General features: G+C 43.5%; 1 protein-coding gene across 1 annotated transcript in view; it reads left to right on the top strand.

Annotated features, from left to right (window-relative positions):
* Positions 1 to 7,941, top strand: part of GSG1L (GSG1 like) — a 54,223-nt gene extending 46,282 nt beyond the window's left edge. Inside the window, exons 4-5 of the mRNA XM_026080617.1 lie at positions 2,776 to 2,887; positions 7,644 to 7,941. Coding sequence (XP_025936402.1) covers positions 2,776 to 2,887; positions 7,644 to 7,941 — 410 coding nt within the window. The remainder of the gene's footprint in view (positions 1 to 2,775; positions 2,888 to 7,643) is intronic.
* The last annotated feature ends 8,817 nt before the right edge of the window (positions 7,942 to 16,758 follow it).

Genomic DNA, 16,758 nt, shown 5'->3' with positions numbered 1-16,758 from the left:
CAGACAACTTTTGAATATCTCCAGGGATGGAGACTCCACAACCTCTCTAGGCAACCTGTTCCAGTGCTCTGTCATCCTCACAGTCAAAAAGTTTTTCCTTATGTTCAGATAGAATTTCCTGTGTTTCAGTAATGTACCAGGTAAATGGTTTCGCTGGTAATATTTATATTCAATTTATGTGATATATTCCATAAGTAATATTTTCAGGAAAGTTCTCCAAAAATGCTTCAAAATACATTGTCTTTTCCAAAACTAGTTCCTTAAGCTCTCCTATTATTGAGACCTAGAAATAGCTCTGGTCCTGCAGGTCTAATGATCTCAAAAAAAAAATCCATGTGGTCAGCGCTTCTGCTACAGTCCCACCATATTGTCAGATATTCCATTTGCAAGCATCCATTGCCTTGGATTCCAGGTGGGTGGGCATACAGCCATTTTGTCTTATTTGTCCAGCCCTTAAACAGCGGGTTGCAGGAAAGGATAAATACCGCATTTGTTTATTTCTGTTAAAGACAGGTCATTTTATCCAAAATATGAACATTAAAAATGCAACATAAAATATCATAGGATATCCACATGGAGAAGTTGGCAAGGTATATGTAAAATAAACTAAACCTATGGGTGGCATCAGGAACAAACAAAAAGTGCGTGAAGCGGCACAGTAAAAAAGACAGGTATTGAGGTTCTATAGCTTATACATTGCATAATGCTATTGTCAGTACAGCCAGATAAATGTCCTCCTCTGACCCTCCCCCCGTTAGGCAGAAAAAGCAATAAATGGCACAGTTTCATCTTGGTCCCTGTGTTAGAGCAGTGCTTGCTGATGACCTCCTACTCACCTGTATCAATGGACTGTCATCCTGGACTCCCACACAGCCCCTTCAAGTGAAAGGTTCGAACACTGCTGAAACCCCCATTAAGGTTTCGTATGATAGAAAAGAACTGCTTTGCTGAAGGTAGTCTTGGCCGTGTCAAACTTGCTGATGGCTGTGAGTGACGATGACATGTTTCTGGGCAGTCTGTCTGTAATGTTTTATCAAGGTTGAAAAGTTACTGGCAGGAGGTATATGAACAGCAATCCACAAACTTTAACATCAATGCYGTAACTGTCAACTGGAGAAAAATACCCTGATTTAAAAAGTACTGCAGGCTCCCAATGAATTCTGGAAATTAAATATAGCCAGAAACAAGCAAGGTGCATACCACGTTGCTGTGCTCCCATTAGGCCGCCCACCCTGCCAATATCTCATTTCTGCCAATGTGAATTGCTGCTTTCCACCTCCTAACTTCCCAGTGTGTCACACCGACACGAAGCAGCTGAGCAAATCACTGCAGTTTCTTGTAATAAAATATCCTCTTTCAGCCTCTGCAGTTATTTGTATCAAATATGACATTTGTCTTGCTGAAGGTCCTGCTTAACATACCCACAACACTAACATGACATCCCCTCAGTTTCCCTCCCCCAGGACTGCCCTGAATCATCCACATGTGTGGTGAGACAAATGAAGTTCATTAGGCTCTCGAAAGTAAACAGGAGTCAAGAGCCAAAATTTGGGTCTGGGGAGAGCAAAAGGGGATCTTTCATGTGGAGGAAGGGCCCCTGTAGAGCAGAGTGGATGGTCAGAGATAGCAGTAAGTGGTGACTTCAGTTAATGTGTAATGTATGGGCTGACATTGTACTCCATTGCTGCAGAACATCAGAGTTTCAAAGTGCCTTGAACCATTTCGCAGCCCAAGGGGTTCTTTGGCATCTGTAGGCCCAAGATCCATTTGGGACCTGGATGATCCTGCTCTGCTGTTGAGCTAACTGTCTGAACCCATGCCTTTCCCGAGTTCAGCTAGTGTCATCATTCTGAACCATCTAGGGATACATCCCTGGCTGTTGTAGCTAGAAGATTCTCCAAGCATCAGAGCTACTACTGGTCCTCACTTCTTTTGATTTTCCTCAGATAGATGTCTGCTTCTAAAAATAAAGGCAGGTTTTTCTGCTTGAGCTGAAGCACCATGCTGGTCAGCTCAGTGGCAAAGCAAACTCAGGCTATCCTGTGATCTGACTACAATCCATTCCTACTCTGCCAACCCGCCAACAGCACTATTTTATGAGAGTACAGGTCCATGCTCTGGGGTTCTTTAATATCACAGTGAGTAGACTGACTCATACATTGTCTTATCTTCACCCAGTTGTAATCATCTCAGCAAAACATAATGGTGTCACAAATGCAAGTGTCTTCAACACCGTACGATCAATAGTATTCCTGTGGTATGCTCCACCACATATCATCAGGAATACTGAGTTAACTTAATTTCCTTGTATAATATCCAAGACTTTTAAAGTGTTTAAATTTACGAATCTTAGCAATTGTTCAGATAAAATATGGTTCTGCTTGGAATTAACACATTCAGTCTAGTATTGCCTTCAGAAGTCTTTCTCCTTACCTGAGGCCTGCCTGAGACGGGCTAAGTGAAATATCTTGTGGGTGTTATAGCCTTGGTTTGCAGCAGCAAAGTTGGTAGTGATGCTAATTGTGCAACTTTTTCTTCAAAGATTTTCTTTCTTTAACTATTCTTTCAATTGAGAATTCAGTATGATGTAAAATAATGAGCTCTCAGTCACCCCTTTCCTCTGCCCATGCAGCTCCCTCCTCCACAGTAGAATAGAAGGCATAAAAAGTCCTACAACCCTTCACTGGAGCTTTCAAAGCATTTCCGGCAGTAGCTTTCTCAAGAATCATAAAAAACATTAGCATAAAAAATCCTATTATAATTCCTGCTTCTCAGGTCTCTTGGGGATGGTGGCACACATGATGTATACTCAAGTTTTCCAAGTGACAGTCAGCCTTGGGCCAGAGGACTGGAGACCACATTCATGGGACTATGGATGGTCCTTCTGGTAAGTGTCAGTACCAGTTAATATCTTTTCATTTTTGGGTTGTCCCATCGATCTGTTGGGCAATTGTACATATCATCTCCAATTTCCAGGAACATGCATGTGAATTTCCAGCTGCCAAAATCCTAGGAGCCAAAACCCACCATAGACATACAATTGTTGAGGTGTTAGAGGACAGTTTTCAGTAACTGTGCAGTGGAAGCTGTGCATATCAGCAGGTACATAGCATTTGTAAATAAACAGCAGCCACAATTACCAACACAGATTGAGCACTCTCATTAAAGTTCAATTTAGGTACATAATTGCCATGACATTTCAGAGACTTAGCTTTTTTTGCTTTTAATTAATGTCTCAGTTGAACCTTACACTGAGATTTTTAACACAACTGCAGAGGAAGGCATAGTTCTCCTGGTACCATGATACTTCCCTGTGAATCATGGGGAAAAGTCTTGGAACACCAGACATTTTGGAGAAATGTTCTTTTTTGTTTCATTTAGTTTTTAACTTTTCCAGTTATGTTCTGAAAATCGCATAGAAATAATTTGGCCAAGTTATGTCAGGTGTGTTTTATTGTTCCCAACTTTACAAGAAGTGTAACAAGAACAGGAACATGCAGAGAACAGAAATACCTGCATTGCAAACAACATTCATAGCCCTCTAGAGCCATCAAACTCCTTGGATGGCTGGGGAAAACTCTTTCTTTCTTTCTTTCTTTCATTTCTGAATATACTGTATGATTTTAATTCCTTCTCAAAGCAGAAACAACAATCTTTGGAAACACCAATAAAAGAATACAAATACTTCTTATGCACAGCCCTGCAGGGGATCGTTAGTTTTTCTTTCACCCCTCACTACACTGTATTTTATGGGAGAAGTTATTAACATTTTAGTAACATATTACAAACTATAAATTGTATTGGATTTATAATATAGTTAATTTTGTTTATTAATAATAAATATTTTTTGCATACGACAAACTTATAAATATAGTGTGTTCATATATTTAGAATACTTATATACATATTTATAACTATTTTATAATTAACTATATTTATTAATATAGTTAAATAATAATGAGTATTATCTATTTATTTGTCTTTAGTAATCTATTTTATAATTTACTGAAATACTCAAAATTCAGAATGGTGTTAAATGTCTATTGTGATAAAGCACTCATTAGATTATTCTCCTTTATCTTGTGCAAGACAAGAGACCCCATGTCCCAGAAGAGGCACCAGCTGCTCATGGGTCCTGTAGGGTGTTATGAGCCCACCCTGGGCCCATTAACTCTACACGCATTCGGAGAGGGTTATTCAGAAGCCCGAATGCCATCCTGTTATCACAGCACCCAGCACTGCCTACTGTCCTAGCCACAGCTTTGTCGCAGAGCAGAAGGTGCATTTGCTTCCTGCAGTTGCCCCTGGACGGCCAGAGCCACGGTATGATGAGCTTTGGTTTAAAGACCAGGGCTGATGCTGGAGATATCCATGAGCAGACAAATCTATGGGAGCAGCCTCAGCTCTTCGCACATCCCTGAACTGGAGCCTCAGCTTCACTCCTTGCAGTAACTATTAAAGCTCCAGCTAAACAGTTAAAGCTGTTAACCCTAGTTAAAGCTCCAGCCTCCATCCAAGCTATTGCTATCACAAGGCAACTTTGCAGATTTAGTAATCTCTCTTCCTCCCCTCATACTGTTGCCCTTCAAGGCAACACACCTGCCAACACAGGAAGCTGGCCACTGAGCAAACAGCAGCTCAGTCACCGTCCCCCGAGACTAATATGAACAGCAGCAGCGTTTTCACCCTGCACTGGGGCTCAGCAGCCTGAGGAAGGCCATGGGCTTCCTCATGCCATGCCAGTGGCTGGTAACAGACCTGGCAAAGGAAAGTCTGAAACACATGCACTGCAAAAACAAGGCTTCTTCCTTCCAGCTAACACTGAACCATCACTGCCATGCAGGCTAGAGAACTGCAACTGCCCCCGGCATTGCCCAGACTGAACACCTATCTGACAGAAGACAAAAACAAGTGCCCATGCAGCCTGAGCGAACTCGGGAACTCTGCACTTGTAGGAATTTCCTCCTGCTCCCTCTGGGTCCAGGTGACGCCTTGAAGCATGAGATTTAAATATCCCTATATCAGTACTGTAGACATCAGCATTATTCACAGCCCCTTGTAAAAAGTATCATTGCAGCATCCTACTAAACAACCTGTTAGAGCAGGGAGAATTTAAACACTGCTGAAGAGTGGTGCCAGGGAACAATCTACCCATGGCCAAGGGCCAGAGGGCATGAGGGGAGATCCAGACTATCAGTTTCCCATGTGACAATGGAAAAACTATTGTTTCTGTGATTCTATTTCCCCTCTGTCAAATGGGAATGATAATTATTCCTCTCTTCAAAATGAGGGATGGCTGCTTGTGATCTGCTTAGATAACTCAGGGTTCAAAATGCACTGACTAGTCTGTGTTATTTTACCCCATGTCCAAGCCATTGGCAAAACCTAGATGTCAGTCTGCACAAGCCTGGAGTGAGCCAGGGAATTTTCCAGGAAGGGAGTCTCAGTTGTCCTGGAGATCGAAGGAAGTTGAAGTTCTGCTCCCCTAGAAATTACAAATGCAAAAACCCGAGCTATCTGAGCCACAGAGGAACTTGAGCCCAGCCCTGAGCACTGTTATCAGAAGCAGTATAGATACAGTCCCACCACATTTGGGTCACAGCTGGCATGGAGGGGCATCATTGTTAAAGAGATCTTCACTTAAGGTAGGATGTAACTCAGTGCTCTTTACTCTCCAAAATAAGTTATATTCAACTGTGGTCCATAAAAACTAAAGCATACCAATCATAATTGTCTCATTATTATGAGACACCAGACCTGAGGTCATTTCGAGAGTCTTTCATCCCGTATTTCCTTCTCTGAACCTTTCAACATTTCTGGATTAAGGATGAAAAATGACCAGAAACTTTAAAAAAAAAAATTCTCCGCCTGTCATTCCCCAGGCATCAACTGAGCACAGCAAAGCAGGTGGTTTCAGGTTTCCTTGATGTTGATTATGAGCCCTGCTGGAAATGTTTGGGGCAGTTAGAGCTTTTCCACTGACTCTGTGTGCAACATCGCTTGCTAGGCTTTCCTGTAGCTGGATGCTCACATGTAGCCACAGGTTTCCTTTCCACTTCTCCATCCAACCGTGGGAAACCTTCATCATCACAAGGTTCACTACCCTTTCTTCTGATTTGATTGCAACTGGCAAACAGGTTCAAAAAGTACTAGGAAAGGTCTGCCTCCACACACCTCCTCACCATGGGATTCCCTAAAGGACTGCTGTTACACATTGAACACATTGAAATCTGAAATTATTGAAATGAGCCATTTCTGTTTACTTGAACCTTTTTTTTTTCAGATTTTCCAGTTCACGGAGATGTGGTTTTTTTCAACTTTTGTCTAAATTTGAAATGGGAAATTGCTTCCCTGCCTGTAAAATATTTGCAGAATAGGAAAACAGTTCATGCTGAGAGCTCTATTTATAATTCTTATTTATAAGATAATGCTACTGTGGCTGTATTTTTCCTGTGCTGCATAATTTATAACATTGTTATATTTGGTTATAGACAAGGTGTAAGAAAGGAGCAGGTAAAGTGTGTAGGTGACACAGATGATTAAGTTAATCCAAATTAGTTAGGAAGACACCGTAAACTATGTGTAGCTGGAGTGGAAGAGCTGAATGTGATGGTAAGGGGAGACTAAACAGATAAGTCCTGCAGGCAAAAGGAGGGATTCAGTGCCTTGCCTGTGCCATCACCCTATGCTCAAAAAGCGCCTAAACTCCTTGGGGCCATGGGTTTCCCTCAGCCATGTCTAACGTGAAGACAGTGAGTAAAGGCTGGAGGAAAGGTGTACAAGGAGGGCAGAAAGCATCCTGGAGAGAAACCCCTCCCATGAGCAGGGAGCAGAACAGCTCCCAGCCAAATTCTCCTTGCCTGTCTGAGACCCAGGCCAACACTTGCTGTGTTTCCAGCCTGGCATTGGAATGGTCACTTTTGCACTTCCACTTCCCTTCTCCCTCTGCACGTCCATGCTCCCAGTTGGCTCCTGCAGTTGTCCTGCCACTGGCTGACTACAATTAGCTGTGCACTTAGGGCATTGCCTTCAGATTGCATCTCTCCACAAAACAAAAGCGTTCTTTTCTATTCTGATTAGGCTTTCAAAGACCAGATAAGCTGGAAGTGCTAGAAAAGTCCATGAACCAGGAAAGAAGGATATACAGTAGTCTGATGAAGGCATAAAGAATGAGATAGAAAACACCCCTGCAGTAGTGCTGTGCCACTGCAGAGCCAGTCTCCTGTGGGTGCTAGAGAACTTCCTCTGGTCCAGAAGACCAGCTCTCTGGGCATTACACTTCTCTGCACAGCTTCCTCCAGAAGTTTGTTACTGCTCTATACATTTCAGCACTTGTCTGCAAGCCTCTGAAATATTTCAGAGGGGACTCAAGATGCGTTAGACTCTCCTCTCAGAGTGCACAGAGTGTTCAGGTCAGTGCTCTTCCACATGGTTCTCTGTGGGATGAAAGTTGTGCCCAACCCCATAAGCAGAGCAGGAATCCCCTAGCACAGCATCATTCAAAGTAAGATGTGGAGAATGGGTTTGTCACTGCTGACTTACCTACCTGGTCACATCCTATGTATGTGTATCTCTTGACTCCAGAAATGCAACACGAGCTACTGTCTTAACCCAGCTCTGTCTGCTGGTTTCTCTTTCCACAGTCTGGCATGGGGTTCTTTCACCTGCTGCATGGCGGCCTCCGTTACTACCTTGAACTCTTACACTAAGACTGTCATTGAGTTCAGACACAAGCGCAAAATCTTTGAGCAGGGCTTTCGAGAAGAGCAGAACTTCCTAGACCAGGAAGCCATCAAGTACTTCAGAGAAAGGTCAGTGCAGTCAGTCTCTCGGTCAGTGGAGGCTTTTGTGGACTTTGCTAGTCTCAGAAAATCCAGGCTCTCACCCATTTCAGCAGACATGGGTGAAGTCTCTGAGATACTTGGAGAAGATGTGTGTTAAAGAGAAACACAAAAGTTCCTACGTGATTTGTGTTTTCTTAAATTTTGTGATGTCCCAGTGCCTGCCATTTCTTATATACTCATTAAAACACAAGACTGGCAAGTACTTACAGTATGTGTCTGATTCATAGCATTTCATAAGAAGCTATGCTGCAAATGCAAGCAGATTTTCCCTCTCTTACCTGGGAAAATTACAGGAGTATAACAAATGTTACAACCATCCTTTCTCAGCACATGCAATGAGCACCTCCCTATAATCCTGCCACTGCTTTGACACTGTTTCCAGCCACCACCAAGCCACACTTGAGCTGCCATCTTCCATACTCACATGCTTACAACCCATCCTGGGCTCCTCCACACAAACAGCTCATATGTTGTTTTCCACTAGTATGTTCCTCTGCAGAAACAGTCCCACACTGCCACCCGCACTGCTACCAGGGCCTTAAATTCAGTCTAAATCCTGTCTGAGCCCTGAAGGCCCAGAACTACTCTTCCACAGACCAACTCTCCTTTTAAACACAGCTCACCATCACACACTGCCCACCCTACGCTCTGCCTACCCCATACACTGCCCAACGCCTTGCACTGTCCATCAGCCCACGCTGCCTGCCTGCATGCACTGCCCAGCCCTGCCCGCAGGCACACATTTGCAGAGCTGGATGGTTCTTCATAGCCAATGGCTCAATAGCCAGGATGTTCATCAGAGAGCTCCATATCCAGCTCCTTCCTTGGCCAGAGAGTGCTTTTATCACCATGGAAAGGACAGGACAACCAGGAACACTTCTTATTGGCATTTTTCTTCTCCATTTCATATAAAGTATTTCCCGTCCTCCAGAGAAGAAACATTCCCTGTCATGCTCTCCTGTCACCCGCCCCCTACACATACAGATATCACCCACATGCATCAGATATTTTCCCATCTCCGCTGCACAGCCAGTGCCCCATATTTTGCCTCCTCCTCTACTTTTGCATGATCAAAGTTCTCCATAGAGATACACTGCCCCTATGGCTCATCCTGGATACATGCTCCACCATACAAAACATACTGACTGTATACCCCAATACCCACAAAACAGCTAGCCCTGGACCAAACACAGGGCTCACCCCACTAAACTGTTACAAGCTTCCCTACAAACCCAATATGTCCTCAAGAAATGCCAGCATACCCATCAGCGTTCACAACCTCTACCCCTCGGCACACAGAGCTCATCCATTTCTCTCACACATACACAGTCTGTTTCCTTCCACTGTCCACTTCACATACATCAAGCTCTTCACCCTTCTACCTGTTCTTCCACACCACTAATCCTGGTTTAGATATTGCTTTTCATTACTCCACTAGCAAACCCTGGAAATCCCTGAATATGCCTTCTTTAAACAATTGCACAGCTCTTCAGCATATAAATATATGTGTGTGTATATATAGATATGTATAGATAGATATATACATACACCCCCAAGCACACAAGGCCCATCCTCTCCATCCAGCATGGCTCACACATTGTCTACACACCATCTTGGCATATGCATTGGTCTTCCCCTTCATACACATTACTTGCCTCCCACACACTATTTGGCCTCCAGTCTCCTTCCATATTTGGTCCATGATACACCAAACACCCTCTTCCTAACACATGCTTCCCTTCCCCCACACTCATACACACAAAAATCATTGCCCATATACACACACAGACATCAGCAGTGATCTCTACCTACTGCTTGTCCAGTGCAACCACCAGCCACATGTCAAGTATTCTCCATTCTCAAAAACATGCTGGTTAGTCCACCGTCAAACYGGCTCTGTGACCTGTCCATCCTCCCCTCCTGCTACCATCCAGCTCTCTTCTCTTGCCTTTACCAAATGCAGAGTCAGGCACACCTTATCCTTGTCTCAGTGGGGTTTACAATGGGCCTTGACATGACCTACTGGAGCAATTACATGCATTGACAGCAGAGACAGGATGCACATCAACTGCTCTGGAAGGTGCTGACACATCATATTATATAAACTAGTACATTGCCTAAGAAATAGTTGCTCCGCAAACAGAATAGAGAAGACCTCAGACTTTGCAGGGTCCTTCTGAAAGGCACTTAAGGCTCAGTGAGTGGGATGTAGATATGCCATGCTAGAAAGCATGTTTTTCTGAGTTCTGCTAGAGATAACCCTGTGTAACCTCTTTGTTACACTATGCGGCTACATGGGGATGCTTGCTGCCTCCTTTGGCGAGAAGCTTGAGGCTTTGCTTAAAATTGCAGGATGTGAAGAACACACAAACATTGACCCCAGATATAAGGAAAGGGGGATAGACTCCCCTCTCCCTTCATGGAGAATGAAGAGCTGATAACTACAGAGAGAAGGCTTACCAAAAGTCTATTGTTGGGAGCAATGTAAAGATAATTTGGGGGTAGAAGGCAGGAGAAGGATTCATTCTTGTTCTGCTGACAGATGTGGCTGTTTCTCAGTGGTGGAAGAGAGTGGCTGGGAAGCTCAGAGGGGACAGAAGATYTGGAGTCACCAGAGATTTCTGTAGCAAACGTGAGGAGTTCTCCTGAGCAGGAAGAAATGGAGACCTTCCATGCTTATTACTTTGCTTGGGTTAGCCAACCCTCATTAACAGTCTCTGTTGTTACAGTTACTCCTCTGCCAAATTACAAGTTCTCACTCTACCCTTCAGACATTCTGGAAAGATCAGTGAAAGGATTCAAATGACCGTGATCTTCCTAATTTTGTTTTTAGATGTGACAGTGATCTTTTTTTTTAATTCTTTGTAGGAAAAAAATACACAGTGAGGGGGAAGTGGTCAGCATGTGCCTCAGGGGAAATCAGCAGTAAGTGACAGGAAGACAGTGAACTGAATTATTGAAATCGGAATTACAGATGACAGAATGACAGAATCGTAAGCAACAGAATACATTGAGTTATATTGGGAAAAGTTAAGGGAATACATTGAGTTATATTGGGAAAAGTTAATGGAACTGGATAAAGTATCACTACTACCCTTTCTGGAACAACAAATAGCAAAGAATGTTAACTGCGTGGAAGACTGTAGCCCTCTCAATGTCTCCACATTTGTACTGTGTGTTTTGATTTTGATTCTTTTTGCACTCTCCATATGACACTTCAAACTCTCCCACTTTTACACACATGTAAATCAACACCATGTCACCGTCTCCAATCAAATTCATGTTGGAGTAGTTGTAATCTCGGTGACCTTCACACCAGCACACTAGTTAATCAGGTCAGCTGCTGATCTTGGTCCACAAAGAATGACAACAAGCTGAATGCAGCAGCAAACGCTGGTTCAGGTGTCCTGGGAGAAACCCATGCAACTGAGAGGGTATTTAAACACATATGCCTTAGACAAGATGCAAGTCCCACCTCAGCCAGTAAAAAACAATATGCTTTTTACCTCTCCTTTTCTATATATATATCACACAAAACGAGCTCCATATTAGACAAAGTACATACAGAACAGCCCGTTCCTTGTGATTCCTCTGTGCACTGGTCTGAGCCACCCTGTGTTTAATACATTTGTCTGTGTTGTTTGCCTTCTCACAGGCCTGTATATTTTGTTCCATCTTTCCAGGTTCTCCGCACATCTTCAGCCTGTGTAAATAATTCACCTGTTGGTCGCATCCTCCAACCCCCTTCACAGACACTCAGCAAACACAGTCCAAGCGCATGGTGCTCCCAAACTGAAATCACACCATGTACATACAACTGCCTCAGCAGACACCCAAACACCCCCACAACGGACCCCCTCCAAAATGGAAGTACTCCTCTAAATACAGATAGCCCAAAATACACATTTGCCCCCGGTATACGCTCTTCCCATCCATGGTATGGTCAAATGCACCTCCAAACTACACAGGTACCCCTCAGCTCTTGTGCAGAATATGCCTCTGCTGCATCCCTGCTCCTCCTTCAGCGTAACGCTCCACAGACCTCCCAGCACATGCACTTCAGCTACGACTGTCTTATGTCTCTGTACTGATAATTACAACATTCTTACAATGTTTTTAACTAGCAGGTTGTTGATATGTGATCTTGGCTTCGCTGTCAACTAATGTACTTTGTGATTATGACTTTACTTTTTTATTTCACATTATTTTAATTGTTGTATTTGAATACATAACAAGAAACCCAGAGAGTGCGTTACCATGGGATCATTCCAGAGATCTAAAGCTATGCAGCATTACATGCACTTCTTTTTAGTTGGCATATTCACGATCAGCTTCACTACTTTGACCTGTGTATTCCTTGCCAATGCAGAGGGTCCTGGGAGCAATTAGTAACACAGTATTTTCATATGCTTTATGTCACCAGCAAAGTGCCAGCAGTTCCAGCAAGTACACAGTTTCCTCTATCTCTGTCCTTCCTTTGCACAAATAGAAAATAACTTAGATTCGCCTTCCTTCCTGCACATATATCCAGGGATACTTCAAATTCCCTCCTACTCTTACACCTCCATGTTCCTTTTCATATCCTATAAATAAATCCTTCCAGCCTCTCTTCCTTCCAGTTGCTTTGCACACATCCCTTCCCCCATTTATGCATGTTCCTCTACCTGAGTACACATGGAGCACCCTGTACACCTGTGGCTAGTCTCTGTGCTGAACAGACTTGATGCAATGGGCAGTTCTCTAAGAATAATATATTTTTGTTGAAAGCTAAAGCTTTATCATTATTCTCCACAGCTGCAGTTTATCTTCTGAGAGGCAGGGAAGGAGTTAGCCCCCATTTTGCCTGACAGAAGTTCTCTGTTGGAACATATTTCTCCAGGTCCCTGCTCCCAGAGAAGACAACATCACTTTTATGAAAAATATTGACAGTAAAACATCACTAATATTGCAAGTACTTTGTCAAACGTAGCATCACTATATTTCAGTTAATTTTAATGACATATAACTGCGTCACCTTCTCTTGAGGACTCCTTAAGATCCCAAATGAAGATTTACTAGATATGTATTAGATGATAGACCTGTTATGTCTCCATGAAAGCTCCCAGTTCCAAAAGTGTGTGCCATGCCCACCAACCAGTGCAGAACAGTCATGCTGGGGACAAGCCAAGTCAGCACAGGACTTGCTGTCCCGACCCCCTCCCTCCCAATCAGCTCACCCCACTCCCTCCTCTAGCATATGGGCCTTGTGCAGTATCCATTACTGCCACCTCAGTCTGTCTCTTTCAGATTTAAACTTGAAGTAAAAGGCAAAATTGGGGGGAAAAAAAAGTTCTTTATAGACTTGAAGAAGCAGGAGAAACATCCCTTATGGGACACTCTTGCTTGTTAACTTCAGTCTTCACATCGTAAGAACTGCCTCAGCTGTGATGAACATAGGAAAGACCTTTCAGAGAGGATGAACATATGTGTACACCCCCAATGCTGCTCCACAGCCTGTTCTGACTCTACCTGGAACAGTGCACATATAGTTATCCAAACCTAGGTCCACACGTGAGCACAATGAAGTTGCAGACTACATGCAGACACAGACACAGCTTAAATCGCTGATATGAGCAACCACAAAACATTTTACTGATTTGAATCACTGGGATAACTATTTAAAGAGCTGCTGAAAATGAAAGATTCATGGTGTTATATTCAACAATGATTTCTCTCCCAGGCCTGGCATACTTTGAAAAGTCCAGACAAAAAAGACTATGTAGCTCACACCATAAAACAAGGGGATATTTTAGCCCCTCTGTGCTCAGAGTAACTCAAGGTAGAATAAGTAGATGATAGGGACTTGGAGGCATTATTCATGTATTAAGCATTCTGTAAAACTATCAGCAGAATTTGCTGCAAATTCTCAGTTTCTGATCTTTGTTCTCTTATCTGTTGTTCTCCCTTTTTCTATTGTTTTTCCTTTGCCTGAATATTTTGCTATAATTTTGCTCATCTTTTTCAATTTTCAGTTTAATGAGGTTTCAATTGATAATAGCTGTCTAACATTCCTTCCATTCTGTTTCATATGAAGTTGTTCTTGCCCCATATTATCTTGAGCATGGTGCTTCGTCTACAGTTCACACCAGCTAGCAGAGGAGGTATCACTCCACAGGGGATTCTACTTCCTTTGCTCTGAGGATCCTTCCAGATGAGTTAGGAGGATGGGGGTCCTATGTTCTCTCGTTTGATATGCTATGGAACACTCAGCTAAAGGAATGTCAGCATGCTGGGACCTTCCCCACTTCCACTGCAGCTGGCTTCTGCAATGCCTTGCAGAGCACAGCTAGCAGTTCCAGGGCCTCCCTCCCTTTGGCCTGYTGCCACAGAGATTTAGCTGCTCTGCAGTGGGGTGCAGGGCAGGGAATCAGGAAACTGTCGTAACCTCCCTCACTTTCTTCTCTACCTTGTACAAGCTTAACTGTAAGGTTATGGGATAATAAAGCTCACAAGCATGGGACAGAGGTAGCCCTTCCAGTGCAGCACTAACTTTGGTGCACCTGGACTGTCAAATTTTCAGGTTTCTTTGTGTAACTTCTCACTTATGTGCAACTGCCTAGTTAGGGGGTTCAAAAAGAAGCAGTGAAAGGAAGGCAAGATGGAAATCAATAGTAGATGCAGCAATTTTAGCAGCTTTGCCCAACCTATTGCTGTGTTATAATTAGGGCACACTCATAATATAAGAGCTGCACTTGGTGTTTAAACCAGCTGGCTACAGCGACGCTATCACGTCAGCTCAGGCAGGGAATAATGCATCTAGGCTATTTGTGCTGAATGCCTTCCCCAAGTTTGTCCTCAGTTTCTTCTTTTGCTTTTCTTATATATCCAAAACATCTCTTTCAGCCACTCCCCACCTTCTTTCCCTGCTCCCAGAACTCTGGTGGACTTAGATTTCAGATAAAGAAAGGAAGCCTTCCTCTTTCGTTCTTCAGTGTGCCAGAGGAAGGGTAGAAAATGTTAGTGGGCAGAAGGAGGCTCTGGGGCAATTGTCACAACTTCTGTAACAAGGAGGATTGTAGCTACAGGGGGAAGGATCTGGAGCAATGGAACATAGAGGCTTGCGATGAGAGTACGGGAGAACTGGAGCCTAGGGTCAGGCATAGGGGGCCCTGAAAGGGTAGAAATCCAATTCAGGTGAGCTCTGGGTGGAGAGGAGCTATTCACTGCCTGGGCAAGGAATGAAAAGTTATTGCAGTGATGTGAAACAACCTGAATTAGTCACTGACCTATTTTGCTGCTGACAAGAGGAGGAGTAGCAGCTTCTGGAAATGCATCCAGGCCTGGACAGGCTGGAGGAGGCCAGAGGAGTTGAGTCCCATCGGAACTGTAGCCACTGCAGAGAGGGGGAAGGAGGTCAGCCCACCCTGGCACCAGTGGCAGAGGGAATCCTAGGGATTGGCATAGCCCTGTATCCAGCCTGATATCCAACCTTCTGCTCCCTGTGAAGCAAATTTCACTTACTAGGCACTGTTAATCCAACATACAAATCTGGCAAGTAAATCTCGAAGGTTCAGCCTTCCACAGGTAACTCATTCATAACGCAGCGTTTGCCAACCTGCAGTTGCCCACCAACATCCGCTGTGGCACTGCAGCTGATTTCACTGCACTGGTCTTGGTGACTGAGCACTTGCTCTGATCTGCAAAACCAATTCAACATCAGGCAGATGCTATTGGTGAAATTCCAGTGTGAACTGAGTTCAAACTTCCATTGACACCAGTGCAGACAAAATGTCTCTTCAGGGCTTGAAAATGCAGTTTTGTAGTGCTGGAAGCAGGTGGAAACAGACATCAGGACCAAAACTATAGCAGAGATGATAAATCAGAACTATTCATGACTCAACAACATTTCTCTAAGGTACCTTAATCTTACCTTTTTTTCTCTAACTTCATTGTACTCATATAAAATGATGTGCAGATCATAGCCGATATTTTCCAAAGACATACCAACCTTTTGCTCTGATGTCCACCTTGGTCACCTAGGTATCTGAACAGGTTTTAAGCTGTTGAGCTGCATTAGCTTCCATTTACAGAGTCAGTATTTTTTCATATGGACATCAATAAGAATTTCAAATCTGATTATTCACCTTTCATTAGCACACAAGGATGAGTGTAACATTCTGCCTTGGATTTATTCTGTACTTTATTCTGCAACACAGGAAGGTTTATCTGCAGAGCTGTTCCTTCTGGAAAATTACACCGACTGGCATTTAAATGGTGTAGCACTAGCAACATACCCACTTCCAACACACATGTACTGTACAATGCTGTTAGTCCCCGACGCTTAGATTCATCATGAAGAATGAAAGAATGGGAGAGACGCAGCCCTGAGCCCCTCATTTCTATTCCCCATGGCCTCTTTACATAAGCTTTCCCCTGAGAAGGGCAAAGCCAATGGAACCAAGTCCTTCCTGAGACCATTACGATCACCATAATGGGCCTGGCTGGCTATAGATGGAGGAGCCCAGGTATGTTGTACTCTTATTGATTTTCACCCTTCCATTTCTGTACATTTGGGAGCAGCATTTGTTTCTGTTAAAAGTGCTACTTCTATATTCTCTTTTCCAGGACTGAGGAAGAGAGGGCTGAGGCTGGGGACCTGAGGTTACAGTGCCTCCATAGCTGCTCCCCAAATAGTAAGTGACCATGGCTCTGATTATGTCCAATACCCAATGGCTTGTACCATCCCCATACTGGTTTCTTGGGGTTAAGAATAGGGTTTGGAGTAGGAACATGTGAAAATAGAGTTTTGTACTTTCCCCAGACAGTGTTACCCAAACGATAATCCACTAGCACAGAACAGTACAAAATTCTCCAGGATTCAATTTAGAATGTGCACATATCCTATAATTTTATGTTATCTCAAGAAGCTGTGACT

The sequence above is a fragment of the Apteryx rowi genome, unplaced genomic scaffold (assembly GCF_003343035.1).
Source record: "Apteryx rowi isolate R43461 unplaced genomic scaffold, aptRow1 scaffold_527, whole genome shotgun sequence".
Taxonomy (NCBI): Eukaryota; Metazoa; Chordata; class Aves; order Apterygiformes; family Apterygidae; genus Apteryx; species Apteryx rowi.
The sequence above is the reverse complement of the archived record's forward strand: the minus strand, read 5'-3'. Positions and strand labels throughout refer to the sequence as shown.